At 46.6% G+C, this 16,253-nt stretch overlaps 1 protein-coding gene across 6 annotated transcripts in view; it reads left to right on the top strand.

The window, feature by feature from the left end:
• Nucleotides 1-16,253, top strand: part of CRACR2A (calcium release activated channel regulator 2A) — a 129,206-nt gene that overhangs the window by 92,609 nt on the left and 20,344 nt on the right. For all 6 annotated transcript variants that reach the window (XM_084880327.1, XM_084880323.1, XM_084880324.1 and 3 more), the window contains 4 exons: nucleotides 3,342-3,387; nucleotides 5,304-5,410; nucleotides 7,870-8,209; nucleotides 11,902-12,034. In XM_084880327.1, the coding sequence (XP_084736453.1) occupies nucleotides 3,342-3,387; nucleotides 5,304-5,410; nucleotides 7,870-8,209; nucleotides 11,902-12,034 (626 nt within the window). The remainder of the gene's footprint in view (nucleotides 1-3,341; nucleotides 3,388-5,303; nucleotides 5,411-7,869; nucleotides 8,210-11,901; nucleotides 12,035-16,253) is intronic.

Here is a 16,253-nt window from a genome sequence, read left to right as displayed (position 1 = left end):
GGCCCCAAAGGCCAAGTTCTCATCCATTTAGGAGAAGATGTTGATTCTTAGGAAGGTATTCGTGAAAGGAAGAGAACAAGATGTTCAAGGCCGAGTTTTTGTGTTTTCCTCCTTCTTTGTATTATATTATACGTGGGAAAAAGAAAAGGGCAGATCCAACATGAATGAGCAGAGGGGAGTGACAAGGCAGCACTCTGCAAATGCTTATGGGTCTTTTAAAGGAGAGCAGCATTTGTGCAGAATCACGTGACTGGAGCTACTGCCTGGTTACCAAGCTCAGCCTCTGCCAGCTGGTGAGAGCCCAGATGTGGAGGAGAAGCCCCCAGCGGGTTTCTCTTCCACACTGAAGCCACCAGGTAGTGACCCAGAGCAATGGGGATTCGTAAGTTGAGGAGAGGAAGATGGGAGAGGGGTGGGGTGGGGAGAATAGTGGGAATGTGGAGGGGTGGTGGTGGTGAAAACAGGACAATGGCTGGGATGTGACCCGGATGTGACAGGATGTGACCGGCCCTCCTAAGGGAAATGGAGCAAATGGAAGCTGTTTCAGGAACGCTGTCTCTGGTTCCAGTCCCAGCACTGCCCCTCATTATTGTGTGTGCCCTTGGACCATTGACTTAACCAGTGGGAGTCTTCATCTCCTGCCCACCTCTCAGGCTTCTTTTGAGACTCAGCTGATAGATGTGGGTAGCAACATGTAAAGAGCCTAGTGTGTCTTAAAGTACTGAAGCTTCTGCGTGGTGGTGGCTGCACAAAGCATGAAACAACAGCAAAGCCCTGAGAAAGACCTGGCTCCCAGGGCTCCCCAAGTCCTCACCCAGACACTTCCTCTCCTTAACATTCACTCCTGCACAGAGGGAGGGTCATTCAGGCATGAGAAGCTCCCTTGGCCATCCTCAGGGTTTACAAGAACCTTCCTCGTCCCTCCCACTCATTCTGCAGACCCTGGCTGTGTGCCTGCCTGCTCACCAGATGCACAGCTGCTTCAGAACAGCCCCAGGAACTGGAGTCTGTCCTCCGGCCTGCCTCAGACTGCTCCTGCCATGTGCAGCTCACTTAGCGGAGTGCCTGCCCACAGTCTGGACCCAGTAAATGGCCATGTTACAAGGACGACAGACAGACCACGGCTGTATCCTCCTTTTGGAGAGATCTAAATATATTATACCCTGTTTCCCCGAAAATAAGACAGTGTCTTATATTAATTTTTGCTCCCAAAGATGCGCTAGATTTTATTTTCAGGGGATGTCTTATTTTTCCATGAAGAAGAATACGGTACACATTTATTGTTAAATGAAAATAAAGGAAATTTATTACCTGTATACGGTACGGTAGTACGGTAGTTGTTAACACAAACCAGATAAACTGTGAATCCTGCAGTATCAAGAATTTACTCATTTATTCAATGACAATCACGTCATCATCTTCTGGAACATCATCATAACAATCCAATTCCTGAATTTCCTGGTGAATTTCTTGTGACTCCATTTCTTTCAGAATCAGTGGACCAAATCTCTCATGTTTAGCATTAGCACTGTCTTTAAATGAGTACTTCTTGTCAAGGTAACCTGCTCGCAGTGCATTTGCAATGCAACTGTCAGTGATTTTCTCCCATAAATTCTTCACCCAAGTCACAACTTCTTGCAGTTTAGGTTTCACAAAGTTTCCACGCTGATTTCTCTCCATTCTATTTTCAAAGTAGTCATTAATTTCCATGTGCAAATTGTCTTTGAATGACTTGTTTATTGCAATATCAAGAGTGTGGAGATAGGCCGTCATTCCTGCAAGAATCATGATCTGATCTATTTTTCTTTCTTGAAGAAATGTCTTCATGTCTTTAGCGCTGTGAGTGCTGGCTGCATCCCAGACTAGCAGACCTCTTTGGCTCCCTCGACAGAGCCTGGGGCGAGGGGACTTATTTTCAGGGGGATGCCTTATATTTCACTCAGAAGGAAACCTGTAAGTAGGTCTTATTTTCCGAGGATGTTTTATTTTTGGGAAAACACAGTAGTATTTCTTATATAGTATCTCATTCTCCCCTCCACATCTAGCTACTTTCCATTTCTTTAATCACTTTCAACAAAACTTTAAAAAGAATTGCTTGCTCTTTATATTCACTGTCTCCATTTCTTTCCCTCATATTTTCACCCTCTAGTCAGGCTTTTTCTACCACTATTCCACTGAAAGTGGAACTAATGACCGACCAACATGTTAATTAAAATATTGACCAATTCTCAGGGCCCCATCCTCGTCCCCAGCAGTCTGTTTTGGCACAGTGCAGTGCGTATAGGGCTCCTTTGAAAACCTGGTCAGATCAGGACACTCACCCACCCCCCACAGCTCCATCTCCCAATTGGAGGAAAAATCAAAGTTCCCATAGGCCATGAATGGCAGGTCACACTCCTCCTCTATCTTTTCTCTGACCTTGTCTCCTCTGAGCATGCTGCTGCCCTTCATTCTGTTCCTCATGCACAGCAGGCCTCCCCCAGCCCAGGCTGTGCCCCGGACAAATTGATGATGATGATGGTTATTATTTTAGAGGTAACTCTGCATTTATTTTAAAACTTTCAACCCAAATGTCATCCTAATCCCTTCACCTTGCTTTTCTCCACCTGCCAAACTCATTTAGCTTTGAAAGGGAGATGGGAAAACTCCCAACCAATAAAATTATGTTAATTCTGGGTAATAATTAAAGATTAATTTGGAATCATTATAGTCATGCTTGCTGAGCTCCCTCTGTGTGCCATGCTCTTGCCTCAAATACCCACAGTGCTCCTCGCTCCTCCTCTGAATATCTGCTCAGATGCTGCCTTCTTGGCAAAGCCCCCCATCACCACCCTATTGAAACACTACTCTACCCCCTGGCACACTTTATTCCACTTTCCTGCTTTTTCTCAGCAGTAATTATGCCAGCACTAAAATACACATTCACCGAGGGCAGGAACTTCTTGTTTTGTTCATTGGTGTAACCCTCATAGGTAGAACATGCCTGGCACGTAGTGGGTGTCCAGGAGACTCTTGCTGAGAGGATGTAGGCACGAATGAATGACTCACAGAAGGCACACAGGCCCCAGAGCGACTCACAGGCCCAGCTGGAACTCCTGGGCACCCTCTGGGGGAGGCTCCCTGGTGATGGCATAGACCAGTGATCTGAAGGGCATGGGTGTCATTCTGTCTATTCCCTTCCTCTGAGCTGATTTACACAGACTTCCCTCTGCCATTAACCACACCCCTAAGGAAAGGGCCTTCCACACCTTGCCTTCCCCTGTATCATCCACTGGCAATGCTGCTATTGGCTCAGTGGACCACAAACTCCCTGTTTGAATAGATTCCCTTTTTCAACGCAGGGAAAGGAACAAGCACCTCCAGGATGAAAGGGACATATGTTTTCAGGTAAGTGTGCGGTGCCCCCTCCTCTGGGGAAAGACAAGGACTGTGGTCTAGTGGCAGCCAGTGCCTGAGCCGGGACTGGCTGGCAGTGTCCTGAGGTTTGGGGTTTCCTTGGCAGGACCATGGCATATGCTTTTTAGAAAATAATAAACAAGCAGGGGACCTTCTGGGTAACAGTGTGATAATTTCCCATGAAGTCACAAACTTCCCTCTTGGCATAACAAGGCAAGTAATGGGGAGGGTCACGCGTTTCTTTGATGCAGAAATGCTAGTTCTGTCCCTGAGATGATGCAGTTGAAATGTCATGAGCACTTTACACCACAATGCTCACAGCGTTTTTCTTCATTAAAATTTTTATCTCTTGGTGAAAAAATTGCATTATAATTCAAAATATGTATACTTTACAATTCATATAGTAGATTTTATGAGCAATGTTTTTACCCTGTGGGGACTCCTGCTTCTCCAGACCTGAGCACAATGCTTATACATTTCCCCAAATAACTCGAAATTCTATATTTATTAAAAATTTTCCCTTTGAGCTGCATTAAACAAAATCTAGGATCCCACATTCCCCTACTCTCTTCCCTCTTAGACAGCAGCTGTTAGATGCTCTCAAGGGAAGAAAAATGGTGGCAGGACTGATTGATATGTGTTTTTAATTATTAGAATGATCACACCATGAAGTTCATGTGTGTCCTTCCTTGGGCAAGTTTTTTGCTTCCTTGGACCATGGCCCTGCTTACCTCATCAGGAAAGGGAATCTCTATTCTTACCCCCCCACCCCCAAAATTGTAGGTATTTTTGAGAAAAACTTTTGGAAAGAGGAGGTCTTGCACTGGACCCTTGGCTGAACAGTGGTCTAAATGCAAGTGGCAAGGGGAAGCTAGTTTGCCCTGAATGAAGTGCGCCGGGTTTATAATTGTGAATCCTGGAGGGACCTTGTTCCACCATTTATTTTCTATCACTGACTGGCAGCAAACACCTCTGCACCACCTGAGTACTACCAGAGCAAATTCAGCCCACATGTGTGTTTGATGATGATAATGATTATTATTTTAGAAGTAACTCTGCATTTATTTTAAAACTTCCAACCTTCCTCTGAGCTGATTTCATAATGTCATCCTAATCCCTTCACCTTGCTTTCCCTCACCTGCCAAACACATTTTGCTTTGAAAAGGGAATTGGCTTAAGAAAGAGGGATAAAATTAATTCTGGGTAATAATTAAATATTAATTTGAAATCATTATAGTCATATTTGCAGAGGCCCTGGGAGTCCTGCCACTCCTCACTCCCCCCATCATCAGGAATCATGGGGATGGCTGGTTAATGAGAGATTCCTTTAGGGACTGTTGGAGAGCATTGGCAAAGTGGTTGCAAGCCCCCACCCCAACCAGGCTCTTCATTACAGATGTTTGAGCCATTTATTTACATCCAGCCCCCTCCCATAAAAGGTTTGAAATACCCTATGCTCACTTAGTAGCTATGGACAGGGGCTGGGTGGACAGATCTTCTGGGCTGTTCTCTTTATTATGTATGAGACTTTGGGAATGCCTGGAACTGGAGCCACACGGAGAGTGTGATTTAAAGAGGCAGAGTCTTTTCTGTCCATAAACAGTCTTCCTATGCTTTCCACATTTAGCTCCTCTTACTTGTGCTCTTGCAAATGATCAATAATCCTGTGAAGGGCAATATCATGGACCCCAGGCTCTAAACTGTGTGTTGGCTCATTTGATTAGGTTATTAAACAGGAAGTGGAGGGATTCTGGTGAAAAATGCCAGCAGGGGGACCAGAATATCACTTGCTTATTCAGAGTTTTGTCTAAAGCCTGACCTATGAGGTGGGAAAGTTGAGCCCTTTCTGCTCAAACATTGGGACAAACTGGCAAGCATGGATCTGAGGGCCTTTTGTGTTTCTGCAGAAAGATAAGGCAGCCAAAGCAAACACAGCTGCTGCCAAGGCAAGCTGGAAACAAAGATCTGGCTCTGTGATAGGCAAATATATGGACGGCAGAGGGATCCTTAGAAGGTAAGTTGTCCTCTATTTGTTCACTCATTACCTGTTCTTTGGTGTTGTACTTCTGGGGAGCCTATGCTGTGCTGAGTGCAGGCTAACCCTCGAGAAGTGACACTGGGGGAGAAGCCTGGGGCCAGCTGTGCTCACTCCCCTTGAATCTTGGAGGATATATCCCTTCCTGTTCTGACATCCAAGGAGGAGCTAGTGCAGAGCAAGCCCCTAGGACAGGCCATTGTCCTTTCTGTCCCTCCCATCCTGCCCAGTGTGTGCCTGCAGAGAGGGACTAGATCAGTGCTATAGATCAGCAGAGGAGAGAGAACAAGAGAGATCAGGGACAGAGAGGGAGGGTGTGGCCTGACAATGCCCAGTTGTCAGTTGAGCAGAATGGATACACTTGGCTTTTCAGGCACATGGCTATTTGGGCTCTGAAGGGCAATTAAAGTGTCCTATGGAATCTCTAATAGTTGAACTCATTCACAGACAAGAATAGGTCCTGTGCTTGACTAATTCCTTTCAATGATTCTTATTTAATTAACTCAAAGATGACATATTTTGTTCCTGTTGGATAACACATAATTGCATCCCCAAAGAGGCGCTGTTTATTCAGAAACCAGCCAATCCCTTTCTTCTTCTTGTTGGCATGTGCTCCATCCACATTGATGGCCAAAGAGAGGTAGAGGCAGCTGGATCCCTTAGTATTAGATTTGGGGAGAAAGTGTGTGAACTTGCTCATCTAGGAGACACTGAGGACAGCAAGCATGCAATACTAGGTGGGCAAAGGGAGGTGGCTCTGGGCTGTCAGTCAGCTGATGAGTCAAGTCTCTGGACCTGATCATTGTGAATTTCTAAGTATCTGAATAGTGAGATACAATTTTGGAGCTAAGTTTGTGCAATAATAGTTGGCCTGTTGGTTCCACAGAAACTAATCTATTCATTGATTGATTCTGTCAATAAGCTTTTACAAATTCCCTCCTCTATAGTAGACAGTCTTTTGAGTTCTGTGAAGATTCCAAAGATAAATTAGACATGAGTCCTGCCATTATTATCTATTATCGAGTGCCTGCTATGTGCAAAATACTGCGCTGTGTGCTGGGTATAAATACAGTGGTGAGCAAACAGACTCTGAGGCCACTTCCCCCTGACTGACTTGCAGGGACACTGAAAGAGAAAGGGAAAGGAAGGAGAGGCAGGTCAAGATACCCTGGCTTCCTTCGACCCAAAGCCCATTCTCTAGTGGGCAGCTGCCTCTGAGCCAGGAGACATCTGACTAGTGGGGACAGACAGTTAGTTAGAGCTGGCCTTGTGACCAGAGTGGAGGCTCTCTGATTGTTAACTCAGGATGCTTTAATTATGCTCCTTTCTTCACACCTTTTTCTTCTCTATCAGCATTTCTCGCAACTTGTAAAAATGTGTTTAGTTGTGTCATTATTGCTTTAGCCCAGTGATTCCCAAAGTGGTCTATATCGACCCCCAGGGGTCTATGACAACCTGCAAGGGGTCTATGTCAGCGAAAAAAAATTTGGGGGTCCATGAAATGAAAATGGGGGTCCATGATAGTGGATCTCAACATACACTGATAGTACCTATTTACTTACATCATATTATCTTATAATATAAAAACATATAAATTATTTATAAAAGTACCTATGAAGTAAAAAATTTATTATATATGTTTATAAAATTGTGTAAGTTGTAGGATAAAAACCTGCACATAATGATATACCAGTATCATCTTGTTACAAGCATACGCGCAGTAAACATTCTTGCCAATTTTTGTCTCAAAGCTTCGCGAACTTGCACCGACTTGTTCAATTCGTCACTCTATAAATATGAATGTGAGAAAAATACGTTCATTCGTTTCCTGAATCTTGAATAGGAAAGTGCTGAGAAAATATTTAAAAAAATATAAACTGGTAGTTTATCGTACAAATTATAGTGAATCAGTGTTATTTTGTTTGAGAATGCCGGAGAAAAGTAGGTACATTATTTTTTATTAAATTTTAACACTAAACTTCACTACAGTTAGAAATTTACAAAAAAATCAATATCAGGTAAGTAGGGGGTCTACCCAAAACCGAAAAACATGGCAAGGGGTCTACGGCACAAACAAGTTTGGGAACCTCTGCTTTAGCCCCTCCACTAAGCTGAGCATTCTTCAAGGACAGGGGATGTGTCCATTTGTTCATGACTGTGATATTAGCTTAATACCTGGTAGATCATCATTATTACCTTCACTGCCATCACCATCATCACCTTCATCATCACCTTCATCACCTTCCCCATCAGGCACTTGTATAAGTGTCTTGAGTGAATGAACTAAACAATGCTGGGTCTGGTTTTCCCATTCCCAGGGCTCTGTGCCCCCAAGGTGTTTTGCTCTTTTGTCATCTGTCAGAAAAGCTATATGGCTTCCATATTGATACATTTTACCATTTGCTCCCCCCTCTTCTTTCTTCTCCACCCCAAAATAGCCAGTCAGAAGAGGAGGAAGATGTGTTTGGCATGATGAGGAGGAGAAGCTCCCTGGGCCTGAGTGGGTATCCCCTTACAGAAGAGGAGCCAGGAGACAGGGAGCCAGGGGCTGAAGGTCCACTCCCCCCGGCACTCCGCAGAATCATCTCCATTGAAGAAGACCCCCTGCCCCAGCTCCTGGATGGCAGCTTTGAGCGGCCACTGAGCAAATGCCCAGAAGAGGAGGAGGTCTCCGACCAGGGGGTGGAGGGACAAAGCCAGCAGGCCCAACCTTCTCAGCTGGAACTCATGCCCACATCTCCCCGAGGGCAGCCTGTTGGGAAAGAAGCTCTGTCTAAGGTAAGGGAACATTACACCTTGGTTTTAGGGATCACTCCTATGCCATGCCCGGAAAGCAGCTTAAGAAATCAGATGTGACTGGTCTCATGATTCACTATATTTGTGTCCTTCAAATACTATCTTTCTCTGCTTAGCTGAGTGTTTTGGGCAAGACTCAGGGGTCCTAGAAAATTCTCCTTATAAACTCTGATGTTTGCCCTACTCCCTACACTATGCTCTTTTCTGATTCAGCAAAAGGCTCCAATCCCATGTCCCACCAAGTCTTCCTCTCAACTCTGGGTAGAAGGATGCTATATGAACCATCTTCCTCTGTCTCATAGTGATGATGTTCCACACCTTGTTTGTGACCAAAGTGTAGGAATAGGCTCCTTGAGCCCTGACCCCTCCACTTGACCCTCCAAAGCAGCTTTAGAAATGTCCCCGGCAGTGTGGAAGAGGCTCCTCCCTGCACACCAGGCCAGCCCTTTAGAATTGAGCCCTTTCCATCTTGACCATTTCCATGGCTGTATTAGCATGTGTGACAGGAAAACTTCTCTGGCCACTGTGTGGGGACATATGGTATCAATTATCACTCTTGGGTCTGGACTAAGATTCATTCCTATGTGTCACTCCTCTGAAGGGTGGAATAGTGGAGACCTAGGCCCCAGGGAGGGTGGAGAACTGGTGGCCTCCACTGGTGGGTGGGCCCCTTCACCTACCTGTCCTTCCGAAACCCTGTCAGCGCTATTCATGTAGGCATTTCCAATACCCCATGCTTTCCCCACAAATGTGAAAGAAATATCAAGAGGCCAGCAGTAGACGGAAAAGACCAAGTCTGCTATGGTATTTGATCCTTGCAGTCATCTGATGAGGCTTCTTCCTTCTGGCAGACTGGGAAGTCAAGTTCAAAGGGGTGCAGCCTGGCCCAGCCTTCTCCCTCTGCTCTCACACATTGAGGCTCCACCAGGTTGGATGCCTTCCAGCTGGGGACAGAAACTGCAGCAATGAGGAAATGCGATCCACCAGCAGCCACAACAGCTTCAGCAGAGGCTCTGCTCTTGAGGAAGGTGGCATGAGGCAGGCCCTTCGAGCCAGGCTGCTGAGCCAGAAACTGTGCAACCTTTAGGGACAGTAGATTGATAGCAGAATCACGAACTTACAGATACCACGTCCTTTGAACCAGCACTTCTCCTTCTAGCAATCTTCTCTCAGGAAATAACTAAAGTCAGACAAAAATTTAATCCAAGAATATAAATGTAGCCAAAACCGGTTTGGCTCAGTGGATAGAGCATTGGCCTGCGGACTAAAGGGTCCCGGGTTCGATTCTGGTCAAGGGCATGTACCTTGGTTGCGGGCACATTCCCAGTAGGTAGTGTGCAGGAGGCAGCTGATCGATGTTTCTCTCTCATCGATGTTTCTAACTCTCTATCCCTCTCCCTTCCTCTCTGTACAAAATCAATAAAGTATATTTTTTTAAAAAGAATATAAGTGTATAATAGCAGACAGGAAAATCTAATAGGACATAAACTATAGCATATTAATTCAGTAGAATATTACACTGTTGTTAAAAATAACATTTAGCCCTAACCAGTTTGGCTCAGTGAATAGAGTGTCAGCCTGCAAACTCAAGGGTCCCAGGTTCAATTCCAGTCAAGGGCATATACCTTTGTTGCAGGCACATACCCAGTAGGGGGTGTGTAGGAGGCAGCTGATCAATGTTTATCTCTATCATCAATGTTTCTAACTCTCTCTCCCTCTCCCTTCCTCTCTGTAAAAAAATCAATAAAATATATTTTAAAACAACATTTAAAAAATAGTGAACCAGATAAATATTCATAATTTAGTAATATAAGAAAATAATAAAATTATAGTATCTCAAGTCACTCTATAAAACATATGTTCATTCATCTATATAGAAAAAAAGCCTGGAAGAAATGCATTTGAACATGAGTAGTAGAAGTAGGATAGATTATAATTATTATTTTCTTCCCTACCTTTCTGTTTTTCCTAGTTCTAAAAAACATAAAATTAAAAAATGCACATATTAGTTTTACTTTTAAAGTGGTGGGAAGGAGATGAACAGACCTTTTTCCAGTTTTCTTGCCCCAATCCAGTTGGCTCACTATGGATTAGCCCCAGAAGGGACACGATTAAGTGCATGAACACGGAGTAGGAGTTTGCTGCCTCTGGGAGGTGTGTCCTGCCGCTGCGGAACCATCAATAAATGTGTTTATCTTCTTTGGCCTGAAAAACAATAGTGTTCTGTCCCATGGTGGGGGTGGGCACAGGGCTAATGACAGGCACAGCCCCTGTAGCTGGGACCTGCTCCCCCTGCCCTGGGCTTCTCATGCCTCTCCCACACCTGGGCCTGAGGACAGATGCCCTAACCTCTAACCCTAACCCCTAACCCTTAACCCTAACCCTAACCCTAACCCTAACCCTAACCCTAACCCTAACTCTGCCCTGAGCTTTTGTCTCAAACAAATTACAGGGAGACAGGCTGAGCAGACAGTGGCAGAGAGCCCATACCCTTGGCATTGCAAGAGTAAAGAAAATGAGGCATCGGGCATAGTTTTTGAGTGTGGAGCCTTTTTTTCTTTAAGTTTAAATTTCTGAAATTGACCTTGACTTCCCACTTAAGTGCTGCATGGGAATTGATTTCTCCCCAAAAAGCTGTTAGTGGCTTTTCTCTGATACTCAAGTACTGCTAAGATCTGTTGCCACTCCATTATAGTATTTGCTCGATGAGAGGAGCTAATTCCCCCAAATCCACTTCTAAATTGATTTCAGAGTTTCCTCACCGAGGCCAGCAGTGCTGGGCTGGGTTTGAAGGCAGGATTGGGGGGAATGAGCAAACAGCTCTCCCCAAAAAATGAGGGCTCCATGGAGAGCAATGGCCCTGTGCGGGCAGCAGGTCCTTACTCTGCCCCTCATTCCCTCAGTGTCTAAGCAAGTCCATTCCCCACTGGGCCTCAGCATCCCAGACAAATGGGCGGCAGGCTTAGCCCCAGCCCTCCTGCTGCCGGGCAGGGCAGGAGGAGCAGCAGTGCTGGGGGATTCGAACACTCTGCCAGGGGCCTGCTGTTAGGATTTCCCAGTCTACGAGGGGGAGACTATCTTGCCTTTGTTCCCAGGGCAAATGGGGATCCTGGGTGGAAGCTGATGAGATGGGACTGAAGAGCAAAGGGCAGGGAGGCAAGAGTATCCCTGTCAGTCCAGGCTTTCAATGAAAGGGCAGAAGCAAGAACCCTACCCCAGCCTGGGCTGTCTCTGGCCATCTAACAAAGATCTTTTTTCTGTCTCCCCTCCTCCCTTTCTATCTCCTTATCCCCCCTTTCACCACCCCTGCCTCTGCTTTAAGCCCAGCTCAGGGCTTCTGCTGGGTGGATCCTGGCTCTCTTCCCTGCAACCCAAGCATTGGAACATTGTGCTGAGATTGTCCGTTTACACTCCTGTCCCCTTCTTTCCACCACAAGGCAAGCCTCATCCTAATCTCTGAATCATAGTAGGCAGGCAACAGTGCTGGTTGAATGAGTGTCCCTCTTCCCCTTGCTGATGCCCTGAGCCCAAAGCTACCTGCATCTGTACCTGGGCGGTCTCCTGGTGCCAGTGGGGAGGCCAGGTCCCCACTGTCCCCTACACACCATAGGGATGGGAGAAGGGCAGGTGGTGGCAGTAGCAGGGCTAGAACCCAGACTGTCCACTGTCCACAGGAGGAAGGCACCCTCTCCACCCCAGACCGGCTCTTCAAGATTGTGTTTGTGGGCAACTCTGCCGTAGGGAAGACATCCTTCCTGAGGAGATTCTGTGATGACCGGTTCTCCCCAGGCATGACAGCCACTGTGGGTAAGTTCTCACCCCTAAACTGGGTCCCACCACCTCTGGGAAGGGGAAGTTGTGAGAAGGGGGCCCAGGAAGGGACTTGGAGCTCAGTGGGAGCAGCTGTGAGCCCTCAGGGAGGGGAGCCCTGGTCTGCCTGCTCCACAGTGAGGCTGAGGGACAAGTGCAGTCCGTTCCTGCAGAGGACTAGCTGCTAAGCTCACTTCCAGTGGGACAAGACCACCAAAAGCTTCCCATGTCCAGTCTGAGTAGAACTGAAGTTGCCAAAGATGGACTTCGGACCTTTTACTTCCTCTGAGCCTATCTCTCTCTCTTTGTTTCTTCCCACTTTCAGCAGGGAATCCGAATCTTCATGTTCCTGCTGGGGCTTACTCTCTTTCCCCCTCCCCCGCCCCTGCCACCACAACCTCTCCCTCCCCGCCATGAGCCAGCTGCTTCCATGCCCTGCCCCTCTCAGTGTGTGTGTGTGTGTGTGTGTGTGTGTGTGTGTGTGTGTGTGTGTGAGAGAGAGAGAGAGAGAGAGAGAGAGAGAGAGAGAGAGAGAGAGAGAATAGGAGAGAGGGAGGAAGGGAGAGAAGGAGGGCAGAGCTCTAGATGGCTCCTTTACTCAATGTTACCCATCCTGCCTCCTGGGCCTTGCTGGGTGACAGCTGGAGTTCATTGGAGAAGCCCGTTAGGCGCAGCTATTAGTGGATGATCAAGGCTTAATGTGCTCCCACTCCTGTGTAATATTTTATTTAGGTGGAGGACTTTCTCCCTTCCCCAAAGTTGCTCATTGCATTGGAATATGTGGTGAGACCACAGGCATCTTGACCTTTTTAGCTTTTACCAAGTTGAATCACCCAAGCAAAAAATAAGTCCACTAAGTGCCTACTGTATAGCATTTAACCACACTGATAAATCAACTATATTTGAAAATATATGGATATATCTGAATATTTACCCTGGGCTTTCATATTCATCATATCACTCTACCTTCATACAACCCTGGGAGGCAAGTGTTGTTATCAGCCCAATGGACAGATCAGGAAACTGAGGCCCAGAGAAGGAGGCTTGTCCACAATCCCATTAGCTGGTTGATGCAGATTCTGACCTCCCCTCTGCCCCCACACCCCTTCTGTTCAATTCCACAGTGTTCCTGGTAACACTAGGTGTGTGTGCTCAGCACTCCATGGGTTTCGAAGACACTTCCCTGCCACGGGAAGTAGACAGCTTGGTGCAGGCAGGGGAGGCTGCTGAGGTTCAGTGAGGCATTAGAAGTCCTAGTTCTTATCTCTGCTCTGCCACTAATCACTCCAGGGGAACATGTTCCCTCTTTGGCTTCAGTTTTTCTCATCTGAAAAATGAGGGAAATGAACTGGGTCACATGACACCGCTTCCAGGCCATCTTTTACCTTTGGGTGTCTGAGAGCTGACCCCACAAGATGAACTTTTCTGCCCAAGAGTCCTGTCTGGGGAGACTCCATGTTCTTCCTCTCATCCTGAATTGGCCTTTCTTCCAACTTTCCTCTGCAGATGAGTCTCCTCTCACATGCTTCAGGGTGCCATTCTTACTGCTGGGCCTGTTCCTGTGGTGTTTTCACATCTGGAATATCCTCCTGCCCCTCCCTTCTGCTCCATTTCACCCAAAAACTGAGAACTCCTCAAGATGAAGAATTGGGACCCTGAAGGGGAGAAGAGCAGAGCTATGAACCCATCCTAGAAGAATCTGGCCTTGTCTGCCCTGGAGAAAAGTGACTTGGAGTGAGCCAGGCGCACTGAGTATGACATAGGGAGCAATGGCTGAGGAGGTGGACTTGAATTCCTGGGAGATCATCAGTGGAATGGGCCCCCACAAGCCATGGCTCAAGCACAGACCATGAGAGCCAGGAGGACAGATTCTAAGCATTTAGATGCCTCTCCTGTTGAAATCAGGGAATCAGGGTCCGTTTACATTTCCAACTGATGTCCCTAAGATGGAAGTCTCTAAAAAGAGAAAAGCAAACTAATTTGCACTTCCCAGGGGGCCAATTATGGAAACACCTACAAGTTAGGGGCAGGAACTGCAGCTCAAATTAGTGTCTTAGCTACACAGCAGGCCTTGCTCTGATGCACCTGTCAGTAGGCACAGTACAGTCACAGAAGCCGCCTGACAAATGTTCCTATAAAATGACAGAAGGGCCAAAGTGGTCCAACCCTAGATTGGAGCTCTAGCCAACCACCTGTCCAGGGCAGCAGCCCCTGAACCATGAACACAGTACAAACAGGGACTCAGCAGCCCCTTAAAGCTCATCTCCTTTATCAAAGGGGACTTTCTGGCTTCCCATTGCCTCAAGGGAACATGACTGGTACTCTACTCCTGGCTTGTGCACAATGTGAGTTCTACAGTACAACAGTGTGCCTTGAGCACCTGCCTGCACCACTTTAGCACCACATGATTCCTTCACAAACAGGTGTTTGGGTCCTATGGGTGTCAAAGGTTGGTCTTCTAGAACATCGGAGTTCATTTTGTAAATGAGAAAACTGATTGTTAGAGGCTAAAGCTCCCTAGAACCCAGGACCCCTGAGTCCAGTGTTTTTTTACTGCCCCACCTGGAGTCACCGCCGCTGCTTTTCTCAACAGAATGCACTCTGCTCTTTCCTGGCCACCAGTTGGGTTTCTATCCCACTCCCCATCTTTACAAAGACATTTCTAGTATCTCCATGGCAACTTGCAGAAACTCCCATTCCCTCATCTGTCTTGCTCTAAATGACAGCTTGATCCTGTCTTGTCACCCTTTCTGGAGTCCATAAACCAGCTTTAACTCATTACCATCCCACAACACAACACACTTCATGGTCACAGAGGCTCCTGATTTCTAGCCGTCATTCAGGAACCAGTTAGGTTGCAAGTAGGAGATCATTTCCATGTGTTCATTGAATGCTACAGCTGAACAGATCCTGAGCACCAACTTACCCCTCCACACCCTTCATCACATCTCAATTTACAGGTGAGGACAGTGAAAACTCCCCCCAAATGAGATGAAGTAATGTTATCATGATCACATAGCTGGTCAAAGGCAGGACTGAGACAGGAATACAACATGGTCACCTGGCTCCTGGGATGTTAGAACTGGTGATGGTCTTAAAAGTCAGTGTAATTCAGGCCCTCTGGTCCCATGTTATTGTGTTGTCTCTTCTGTTGGACTTGACGCCTTGTGTCTCTACCTTTGCTTACCTCTCCCTCCCATGGACTTATCTGCTTCCTGGGCCTGCCTGTCTGAGGCTGCAGAGAGAAGCAACAGTATCTGGCAGGGACTCTCACCAAGCTCACTACAGCACAAAACCTGTTTGTTTTTTTTCCAGCATTCCTTTGCCCCCTCACTTTTTGCAAGATAAACATCCTGTCCTCCAACAAAACAATCAGCCAGTGAGGTAGAGCATAATCATAAAGAGCTGAGACCTGGCTGCTCCCCCTGCCTTCAAGCCTTTCTTTCCACCAAGAAGGTGGCTCTGTCCTTGGGCTTCCCAGCTTGAGCTGGATGGTTTCAGGTCAGGCCATGAAAGTGTGTTAACAGTGCTAGCATTCTCTTGACTTGTTGCCAGAAAGTAGGCAGCCCCTTCAGTCTCCTAGAGTATACACTGGGGAAACACTTCCACTTTTAGCCAAGAAGAAAGCTCACCCTGGATTCAGCTCCCAACCAGTTGTAATCCATTTGGATGGAAGCACTTATCCCTGGACTTTCCAGGTGAAATGAAGCTGCCAGGCGTCTCTGTGCCAAGGATATGGTGTAAAAGGAAGAATGATCCTCAGAGCTGGATTTGCAACACACTGCAACTAATGAGCTTGGATGACACATGCCATCTCTGGATTCTTGGGGTGTTTTTTTTTGGTTTTTTTTTTTTTATCTCTTATTGGTGTGGTGGGTGGAGGTGGTATGCATATACATATCTGTGTGCATGTGTATGTATGTGCATGAGTATGTGTGCAGATAACTCAGATGATGTCACAGGGGGAGCACTGTGCTATTAAGTGGAAAGACAGCATATGAAAGTTAGAAATATCAAGCATTCTACCAATGGGTCAAATCACTCTTTTCTCTACCTAGAAAATGTACTGCTCCCTCTGCCTCATCTGCGAAGCACAGGGCCTCTGGAGTCATTCTAGGGGTGATGACTTTCCCACCTCTCCTCCACTCATGGGCCCATAATGCACTGACCTCTGCCTGGAGACAGTGGCTGGGATGACCTTTTCCATTGATTGCCT

Source organism: Pipistrellus hanaki, assembly GCF_964339955.1.
Source record: "Pipistrellus hanaki genome assembly, chromosome: 3".
Lineage (NCBI taxonomy): Eukaryota > Metazoa > Chordata > Mammalia > Chiroptera > Vespertilionidae > Pipistrellus > Pipistrellus hanaki.
This window is presented reverse-complemented; position numbering and strand designations above follow the sequence as displayed.